At 39.3% G+C, this 10,894-nt stretch overlaps 1 protein-coding gene across 1 annotated transcript; it reads right to left on the bottom strand.

Annotated features, from left to right (window-relative positions):
- Window positions 1-3,913: 3,913 nt before the first annotated feature.
- Window positions 3,914-10,488, bottom strand: LOC149836132 (RHOMBOID-like protein 2). The gene is made up of 5 exons (XM_090009007.1): window positions 9,767-10,488; window positions 6,653-6,816; window positions 5,845-6,008; window positions 5,494-5,750; window positions 3,914-4,238 (listed from the first exon to the last, which is right to left on the bottom strand). The coding sequence occupies exons 1-5, from the start codon at window positions 10,069-10,071 to the stop codon at window positions 4,127-4,129; spliced, it is 1,002 nt and encodes a 333-aa protein (XP_089865133.1). The 5' UTR covers window positions 10,072-10,488; the 3' UTR covers window positions 3,914-4,126.
- Between the last annotated feature and the right edge of the window lie 406 nt (window positions 10,489-10,894).

Raw genomic sequence — 10,894 nt, 5'->3', positions numbered from 1 at the left:
TTGCTATTGTACCAGAGAGAGAGAGATCCATATTTGGGTCTCGTCTTTAGTTTAGGTTTTTTTATTTGGATTTTTATTTAGATTTAGATCTTTTTTATGTAATGGATCTATCTCATATCCAATTTAAAACTAGAGGCTTTTTTCATAAAAATACTTGTAATGGGGATTCTTAAGGAGTAATTGATGGATGAGCTCTTACTATTTTTTGAAATTTCTGCATTAATTTATTTCATATTTCCATTACATTCATGTTTGCTTTGGTTTCTGTTCATAGAATTAGAATATCATAGATTTTTCAGCATCCTCGAGATTGAATGTGCATCAAAGTGGTAACAGAGCCATAGATGTTTCATATTTCGAGCAGCGAGCGGAGAGAAGCCATGGAAGCACGTGTGGACCGCATGGAATCTGATGTGCATAATATCAATAAAAAACATGATGTGTTAACAGAGATGTTCAGAGAGCAAGCTTGGCGTTAGAAACATTAGAGGAACGAAACCCTAATCAAAGATGCTGAGCATGATAATGATCAGCGAGAAACAACCATGAGGGATGAAAGTGTGTGAACCAACATGTTGAAACTGGCACAGGATCGATGATTCAACCCATTGTTGCTGAGCAATCAGTGGTGGTAGCAAGACGACCAAAGGGTTTCAAAAGCTTGTTTCACGTTCATGGAGTTCTGCTGCCACAAATCAGTGATGCACAAGGAATTCCTTAATTCGAGTGGTGGAAGACCACCCGATGGGTTGGCAAGTCGAACCGGTTCCGCCACAAATCGGTTCGACCCTATAATGATGCACCAAACTAGTTCAGGCCCTCCCAGATCCGATTCAACCCGGTTCTTGGTTCCAGAACGCTGCTTCAGCGGGTCTGAATCCATTCCAACCCGAACCATGGCTAAATACAACCCATTTTTCATCCCAAATCCTCGAGATTGCATTCCAAACCCAAAATTTGATCTCTTTGTCCCAAAACTTATTAAATCTAGTCATGCTTGCCTCATTTCTTTTTCAGACCCATATTTGAGTATGGTTTTCCTTAAAAACCATCTAACCAAACTATGGACCTATCTGAAGATCCATTTGAAACCTATTTGAATTCATCAAAAAACTATAGAACTCACATAGTCCATCTACTTAGATCTTTTGCATTTCGGATCCCACAATGACATCAGTTCAATCATTCATGTTGGTTGAGAAAAACTAGAAGAAACACAAGCATATTCAAGCTTAAGGGCAAGCCTTCTCCAACCCATGGAGAATGATGCAGGAGTGGATGTGATGAGGTATCTTATCAAAGGGGTGAAGTTTCAACCGGACTACGCATTAGGAGGCCTGTTTGAACGCAAGCGTGTATTAGCCTACTAGTGCTAAGTTGGCGAAGGAATAACCCAATAACAAGAACCAATTAGGAGAAAAAGATTGTGATTCCTAAGAAAAATCGAACCTGAAAGCAAACACACAATTCAGTTTAACATAAGAGACATCATATATATATATATATATATATATATATATATAGAGAGAGAGAGAGAGAGAGAGAGAGAGAATTTTCAGTTTTTGAAATTTAACGTGCGTCAACAAGTTTCCTCGAATATGAAAGCACACGAATGTAAGAATTAAGCAAATTTCAGATTCAATGTTCAGAAAATAAATGCCAACACAGAATTTAACTAAATCCAAGATTTATGCACAATCACAGATCAGATTTAACAAAATTCAGAAATAAAAAGATTCAGTCATGTCACGCAACACAAACGATCATTCAACAAAGTTAAGTTTGCACTGTTTCAACCGACAAGCACTAACACAACTGATATTAACGCTGACAGGAACAAATTGACACGGTCAAGTTTGACGTCAGTTAGGCCAATAAAAATCAGGCTTAATCAGTGGCGGCAGTTCAGAGTTAGCAACCTACACAACATCAACTCAGGTAGATCACTTTCAGGAACAGAAAATAGGGACAACGCCTGAACCGAGTTCAGCAACTCACTTTAGTAGAAAACGTTGGATAAACGCAGTTCACGTAATCGTTCTTCTTCTTCTTCACTACGCCTTCATCCCAAAACAATTGGGGTCGGCGATATGAACCAAAACTCATAGTGGGACTAAGTTTTTATGCTGGTTGTCACTGGCCTAACGCAACCCTCCTCCTTTATCCGGGCTTGGGACCGGCAGTGTATAACTAAACAGTTAAACACAGGCGGAGAACATAAAAAAAAAAGCAGATCAGGATGTATTCGATTCAGCTGAACAAGGAATTAATGCAGACCAGTCTTGAACGTCAAACAGGGAACTATGTAAATCAAGATTGACGTTAACAGAACGTAATCAGATTCCAAACAACAACCACAACTAGTTTCAGTTTTCAATCTAAATGATTTTGTCAAAGAAAGTCAATCAGATTTCTTAAACTCGAGCATAAAATGGTCAGAACAGATTCAGTTGCATGCAGATTCTGAACTGATCTAAAACAATAGAAAATCCCTGAATTCAGTCACTTTTTTAATCTCAAACAACAACTCAAACATATTTCAAGTTTATTTAAAAAAAAATGACTCAACAAACACAATGTAGGTACTAGAAATTGCAAACTCAAAGACCAGCGGCCAGTGTGGACGATTCTTCCAACAAATGAACTTCATGGCCAGCTCAAGACGATTCTGGTTCAACAAAGAGGTACGCACAACAGCTCCAAACGAACGCTACTTGATTTGATGTTAAAATGAAAAACAAGTTGAGGAGCAAGGGACGTCCTCCACGTCTTCACCCTCCACACTCACTCTCGCTCAATCCTCACTCTCACCTTCTCTCAAGCTCACACTGATTCAACCTTCACTCAAAAGACTTCAACATTTTTAGGGTTAGCTTAAATAGGGAGAAGAAGAAGCAACCAGTTCTCATTGGCAGTCACGAGAGGTCCACCTCTCTTGAGGGCCAACGAGAAACATCCTTTTAATTTTTGTCCTATTATCTTCGTTTCTAAGCCAATGCTAGACTTCTTAAAAAGGAAAGTAGTTTTCTCAAGAGACCACCTCTGTCTTGACCAATGAGTTGGTGGGTTGGATACTCTAAGATGCCATGGCCAATGAGAAGGAACCAAACTTAAGGTGGATTGGACCTTCTAAACCCAATAATAAATGAGATTCAAGATCCAGATTCACTACTGAACAAAAAAATAAAATAAAATACAATCTATTCAAAATATCCCTACAGTATCCAAACTGGATCACGATAAACACTAGAACTATTCAAATTCGTAGAACCTGACACCTAATAAAAAATATTTTTATAATTCCAAAAATTCTCAAAAATGAAACCAAAGCTAAAGCAATTTCTAAGATATTAACGATAAAAAAACTCAAAAATGTAAAATAACAAAAATACCTGTATACCCTAATTTGGCCTGAATGGATAATTTTTTACTTGAGTATGTGCGGGTATGCTTTCTCAAAATGGGTCTTCAACGGTGGATCATCCTTCAGCTTTTACATGCATCAAATTGGTCTAGAAGCACTGTATCACGATGAGACAATCCAAGTCAAAATAATCAATTTGGGTCTCATCTTTAGTTTAGGTTTTTTATTTGGATTTTTATTTAGAATTGATTTTTTTTTTATGTAATGAATCTATCACACATCCAATTTAGAATTAAGGGTTTTTTTTTCCTATAAATACTTTGGGATTCTTAGGGAGTAATTGATGGATGAACTGTTGATATTTTCTGAAATTTTTGCATTAATTTATTTCATATTTTCATTATTCTTCTGCTTGCTTTGATTTACTTTCGTAGTAGTAGATTTTTTTTAGTATCCCTGAGATCAAGGGTGCACGAGAGAGAGAGAGAGAGAGAGAGAGAGAGAGAGAGAGAAGAGAGAGAGAGAGAGAGAGAGAGAGAGAGAGAGAGAGAGTGGAAAGATATAAAAATAGTAAAGAAATATTACGCACAAGAGCCTCTAAGCAAGCTATGACAACAGACAACCAGAGACCTATACAAAAGAAAAAAATAATCATAAACAGATGGAAATAAAACAGGCACATAGTTCTCTTATATAATAGACTATCTAGAAAAAAATGTTTCCACTGAAATTTTCTCCAACTTCACATATCAACAAGTATCTTCAATTCCCGCAATTCCACCTCGATGTTCGAACACAACTTAGATAATGACACCAGTGGCAGCTGTCATTTCCGTTCTTGCCCCGAAATAGCATCACCAGGCCAACCGCAAAGCTGTAAATTTTCAGAACATATGTAAATTGATCTATGATTTGATCCTTGCCTCAAAAAACAGAAGTTGAGAAGCTAAAAAGAAGCACCACCAAGTCCAAAAGGCAACAAAATATTGCAAAAAGAGCAAGCACATGTTGCTAGGAAGGGAAGTCCCCATCACAGACCGCACATTGGCAGGCCTTTGGTCAGTAAAACCCTTGAGGTCCCTCCGGCCAACTGGAGGGTATGCCCAGCTTCAACCTTGCAGCGATGGACAACCCCCTTGGGTTACGAACTCATGATGTTCTGTCAAATTAGTGACTTTCACAAGTCGCCCCTATCAGATGAGTGGATCCCTTGTAGTTGTCTTCAAATTTTCATCAACATATAAGCAACAAAATTGTGTTCATCAACCATCGGGTGCTCTCCTTCTCTAGTGGGAGAAGCTAGTGCACATCACTTGGTTCAAAACCCAATGGTATAGTGTAACTGGTAGGGGTCTGACTAACCCCAGCTTGCCTTTCAAAAAAACAAATTTGTGTTCATCAGGTAGGGGTGCTTGGCACAGGCTTGCTTGCTTGCTTACATATAGGCTTGTTTGTTAACCCACCACCTCAAACACTGTGCCTGGTGCTCGTTTAAGCTCTCTTTTTTTTAAATACAATACGTTAATCATTGGTTATATGTCTTAGAAAGAATAACATGACAAAAAAAAAGGTGTACCCTATTGGTTAGGACGTTGGTCTTCGATGCTTGAGGTGGCGGGTTCAGTTACCGTTGTTTGTACATTTGGTTTTTACATCTAATAATAACAATTTTATACCTTTATCCAGCCCGAGCCGAGTCAAGCTCAAATGGGCAGTCAAGTGAGCTCTTGTGCAGCCATATCAACAGCATTTCTTTTTTAAGGGTGCACAACCATCCTATGGCGGTAATAGACTGTTCTATGTTGAGATATCTGAACTTCTGTTTATGATAGTATTTGACTAATTTCTGCCCTAATGTATGGTGTGGGGTGTGAAGAATGAGTACTGATGCTCAAAGAGGGCCTATGCTTGTAAAATCTTCACACATACTGAATATGACCAGTGAACTGAACTAACATAAACTCATGGATGAAACCAAGGATTCAGACAAGGCTTTTATGCAAGATTGCAGTATAGGATAACTAACCGGTGCATAAGTTGCAGACATCCATAATGTGACTTAGGAATTAGAAAGTTATCAGTCAAAAACTGAAAGCATTTGCATGAAACAAGAGATGCATGGCACTTACCCGACTATCACCAGAATCAGTGAAACCACCAATAATATGTACTGATAGACCATATATTTAGACTTGACATGGCCACTGTATGGTGGTGGACGATGATGTCGTTCCATCCAACCAAATTGAGGTCGGATCAACAAAATGAAGCCTAGAAGAAAACCAACCAAAAATCCTCCAATATGAGCAAAATTATCAACATGTGGTAGTATTCCAATGGCTAAGTTGATAACGATTATCAGCACTAACGTAAATAGAGCTGCAGCCTGTCAAATGAAGAAAACCAATTACTTCATTAGCAAACATGGCTTAGCAAAAAAGAAACAGAAGACTTGTTAAAAGGCATAGCAACTAACTCACCTTGTTGGAATAGATTGTCCAGTTTGTAATTAGCTCAGAAAACATCGCTCCAAGAAGTCCAAATAGTGCACCAGAAGCACCCACAGAAATATTATTTTGAATGAAGAGGAGAGAGAGGATGCTGCCTCCAAACCCAGATAACAGGTAGATAATCCCTATCCTTACTGTCACAGATGGAAAAAGAATATTGTTGGGATCATATCTTGAAAAGGGGAATAAAAGAAACTGTAGTTTACCCATGAAGCACAGTGCATATGCCTTTTTTCATATTAGCTTGCTGTCAAAGTTACTCTCTTCCCCCTTTCTTTAAGATAGACAATCTGTGGGCATAGCCGCATAGGGGCTAGCCTCTGGTAAAATTCAAATCTGAGTCCGCTCAGCTAGAAATAGTGAAATCCCACCAGCCCAGCAATCGCATAAAGTTGCTCTCACAAACACTTAAAAGTTACATTTTTAAGAATTTTTTGCCTTCACGCTTTTAAAGTTTTTGTCTCCTATAAGCAAAATAAACTATCCACCAGCCAACCCTCCCACAGAGGCTCCTTTCTCAGTCCAAAATTCTTGCAAGTTTCAAGGCAGGAGGCCTCCCACATTCTCATTTGTGAGTGTGTGCATGTGTCTGTGTGTGTGTGTGTCCAGGCTTGGGAATCTCATTCACAATTCCATAATTTAACACACCTTCTGGAAGTATATCAAGCAAGAGATATGGTTTGAAGCTCATTAAATAAGAATTCTAAATCCATGTATGTCATTCTATGAACTCTGTACTCCTATATAAAATTATCTAAGCTTGAATAAGAGAACTTACTGAATCCAAATTGCTGCTCGAGGCGGATACCAATGAAAAGCAGGCTCAGCATATTTGCAAGTAGATGGATAACACCAGCATGCAACCAGACACAACTGAGAAGCCTCCATCCTTGATGCTGATGCACCACTCTATTCCACTCAAGAGCCCCTAGTTTCAACAGCCTGAAAACATTCCAAGTCCAAAAGAAACATCAAGATCACAAATAGAAGAACTTTTATTTAAAATTATGATCATGCCTCAGCTCTATTTGATTACTGGAAAAAATATGCCAGCTTTTACACAATCAGCAAACAAGGACGGAAACAAATTTTCTATGAACAAGGATAGAAGTAGATGGAACATAGCACACTAGCTTAATATGTGTTTTATTCAACATTGAACTAATAATGCACCCGAAATTTTGTGCTTACATGCCAATTTTAATCAATCACTGTTCTCAGGTTGACCAGCAGAGTTCAGTGATGTAGTAATTGTGAAATGTAGATCCATGATGATGGGGATCTGGGAAAATAATCAGTGTTTCTTGTGTCACTGTAGAATAGATACATGTGATTTGACAAATTGCTTCAGACTGAATGTATTTGTTTATTGTTTATGAGCCAGCATCTTCGTAATCACCCATAGGAATTGGTACTGATAGTGTGTTTGATATATGGAACTGAAAGCTCAGTGCATCAAATTTAGAATTTTTGTTTTGCGAATTACTAAAACACAGTAACTTGATTAAGGGAACTAATATATTTAACTAAGGATGTTTTTTTCTCGGTGTGTGTGTGTGTGTGTGTGAGAGAGAGAGAGAAGGGGGTGGCTCGAAATTGGATGACATGAGTCACAAGCAGTTCCATTGCTCGTGAAATTAGTGGGAAGATATATTTTCCTAAAACTGTTCTGGCACAAAGTGAGTACCATAACTAGGGGTGCACAACGAGCTGAGCTAGCTCGAACTCGGTTCGATTAAGCTCGGCTCGGACTCGTTCGGGTAAGTAAATGAGCCGAGCTTGATCAAGCTCTGAAACTCGATTAAGCTCGGTTAATGCAGTCATATAATAAAGATCTCTAGAATATGTATAATTTTTGTTGCATAAAAATCTCAAAAGGGGGTTTCACCCAAGTGGTTAGTGCGTTGGGCACTTGAGTGTGAGGAGTGGGGTTCGAATCCCACCCTTTACACACCTTTTCAAAAAGTCTTTTTAAAACGATCAACTCGGCTCGAGCTGAGCCAAGTTTGTACACAGGTTGTTCAAGCTCAGCTCGAGCTCGAGCCGACACAAGCTGAGCTTGAACATATTATTTTTTGAATGAGCCAAGCTTTTTGAGCCTAGGATCGACTCGAGCCCAGCTCGTATGCACCCCTAACCATAACACATGTCAGGTAGTGGCTTCTTCAGATTTTGATACTCAACTAACACACAGAATAACCCCATCAAGTTACCTACATAAGGGTCCATCTGCAAGGATATAACTGCAGTATCATAAAACTATTATAGCCAGTTCCTCACAATATTACAGCATAAGAATCTTATTCAAAATGAACACAGATCTTGCATGTATCAAACAAAACTGTCACACACATAGGCACACATGCACAACACGCACGCACAACACACGAACGCACAACACGGATAGAGCTCTGGACATAGCATGCTGTATCCCATCTAGCATTTCTCTTCTTACTTGATACATACAGTAGAGAACAAGATCAGATCCCAGACATGGATCAAGAAAAGCTGATGAAAAGCCATCCTTTGTAGCCTCCAATACTAGAGGTAATTGAAGTAAAAAAAATAAACTTCCAATTATAAAATCAGTCATGACCGTACCTGATCTGTGCACCTCATTTTTGTCTTTAATCTAATATATACTTCCCATAACGAACATACACTTCCCACAATAAACATACACCTCACTCTATAACTCAAAGAGTCAAAATAGAACACTTTCTAGAGACCGATAAACGGCCTATTAAATCAAAACAGAGCACATGCATAAGTCTTCTTTTGTAAATAATGTCTACACATATTGACATGTTAAGATGCAAGTCTCTGAACACTTTTGACTGAATGCATCTAAAGATTAAAGATTTGATGAACTTTATATACGACAACGAGGCCACTTGTTCCTGTTCAACCTCCTCTTTTTATTTCTTTCATTATACCACAGAATTTTCACATAAAGCTTCTTCTGAAATCTGTAATAGAACCGCATAATTTCCCTTGAGGTGATTGAGTGAATTTTTTTTTCCAGAGACGGATATTTATGCCACCATAACCTTTTTCCCTTTTCTTGGCAAGCTTAGCTCAGTGATAGATTCTGAGATTCCTCAACAAACAGCAAATCTGTGAATCCCCTTGTCATATTCAATCTTGTTTCTTTTTTCTTTCTCAAATTTTAACTTTTTCTTCTCTTCAGCACAAAGAAAATTGTTTGTTAAAACAGTGCTAGAAGAGATACTTAACAAGGTGAAAGGTTCAGAGCAAAAAAAAAGAAAAAAGATACAAGGCTTCTCCACAGCGTCTTGCCATCATTAATCAACAGGATCCTTAACACAACAAATGCAAAAACTAAAAGATGATATTGATGGCCCTCAGCTTGCTCAATGGTGACAGTCCTCATGAAACGGTAATTCACTCATCAAGGTCAAGCTAAATGCCTCTCTGACATTGACAGTTGAAGAAGCCATAAAGCCAGAGAACATCCACTGGTTCTAGCTCGTTTTCATCTTCCCTCATAGGAAATTAAGCCGGCTTTTGGAAGTGTCCTATACACCTAATACGAATAAAGATGAGGCATTCACATCGGAAGTGTCCTTCCATACACCCAATGGGATAGCAGATGAAGGATTCACGCAGATACGGATACTAATTCTTCAAGAAAATAGTGTTCCAACCCGTCTCCAAAACTCGCAACTTTCACACAAAAAACACAAGAAAAGACAGCTAAAGGTGTGGTAAAAGCTTCTCAAACTACAGAAAATTGAACAGAACAAAAGAAAAAAAAAAACAAAAACCCAATTCAATTAACCCGAATTTCTACCTGTTACCAATTTCTGATGAAATTCTGACAACCAAAAGGCGGTAAAAAGAAGAAAGGGAGGGAGAAAATCGAGCTTACGTGAGAGAGGAGGGGCCGAAGAGGGGGTTCTCTCGGAGGGGCTCGAAGGAGAATCGGCCGAGGAAGGTGGCGACGCAACTCTCAGTGCTAAGGTGGGGCTTCTTGGGGCAGTTGTTGATGAACATGAGGACTATGAACATCGCGACGTTGGCCACCACGAACATGGGGACGAGCCACGACGTCCATTCCCTCTCGGATTCGGATTCGGCCGCGTAGTAGGAGGCCGAGTAGCCGTTCCTACCGTCCTTCGCCGCCGGGTGTAGGCGGTGGTGCCTCCCACCCCTGCTCTCGATGTCCTCGTTCATGGAGTCTCTCTCTGTTTCTAGAAGAGAAAGAAGAAGTTGGTGTATTCTCTCTCAGGAAAAAGAAGTTGGTGTATTCTCTCTCTCTCTGAAATTCTAGAGACGGAGAGACCACCGGTTGTTTAGGGCTGCAGATCTATCGCACTCTAAAATCTAAATCTCTCTCCCTCTCTCCAGAAGGGAAAAAAAAGTTGATATGTTAATCTCTCCTCTCTCTCTCTAGAAGAGAAAGAAGAAGTTGGTGTCTTCTCTCACAGGGAAAAGAAGATGTTGGTGCTCTCTGAAATTCTAGAGACGGAGAGACCACCGGTTGTTTAGGGCTGCAGATCTATCGCACTCTAAAATCTAAATCTCTCTCCCTCTCTCTAGAAGGGAAAAAAATGTTGATATGTTAATCTCTCCTCTCTCTCTCTCTCTCTAAATTCTTAGCTTAGAAGGGAGTACTCATTTTTGGGGGCGTTACAGCCTTGCAGAGGAGGTGGTCGATGAATCGGCGATTTTTTTTTCCGGAGAGGGCGATTTAATCGCCCCAGTGGGAAATTTAGCTTGGTGTGGAAGTGTCGGTTGGGAAAATGGGTGTTTGCTTTTTTACTGTGTAATGACTGGGAACGCCCTAGACCTCGATTTGTTGGGAAATGACGACATTGGGGGTTGAGTGGTGTGTGTGATGGTTTTGTTTTTTGCATCATTGGGTTGAGGATTACGTAAATTTTCAAGTGTTTGGTAGTTGGTAACATTTAGTCTACGTGAGCCAGTTAGGTTTCAGTTGTTAGTCTGTTTCAACTCAATCTCAATCAGAACTTTTATAAGGTATGTCGAGTTGGTG

Source organism: Nuphar pumila, chromosome 6 (genome assembly GCF_984573655.1).
Source record: "Nuphar pumila chromosome 6, dmNupPumi1.hap1.1, whole genome shotgun sequence".
Classification (NCBI taxonomy): Eukaryota; Viridiplantae; Streptophyta; class Magnoliopsida; order Nymphaeales; family Nymphaeaceae; genus Nuphar; species Nuphar pumila.
This window is presented reverse-complemented; position numbering and strand designations above follow the sequence as displayed.

What these genes read in the sequence shown, in the direction of transcription:
- LOC149836132 (XM_090009007.1), bottom strand. Translation starts at nt 10,071, where the DNA reads ATGAACGAGGACATCGAGAGCAGGGGTGGGAGGCACCACCGCCTACAC. An exon ending in TTCGGCCCCTCCTCTCTCAC is followed by an intron (nt 6,817 to 9,766) that starts GTAAGCTCGATT and finishes GAATGTTTTCAG; the next exon opens with GCTGTTGAAACTAGGGGCTC. An exon ending in GGACAATCTATTCCAACAAG is followed by an intron (nt 5,751 to 5,844) that starts GTGAGTTAGTTG and finishes TTCATTTGACAG; the next exon opens with GCTGCAGCTCTATTTACGTT.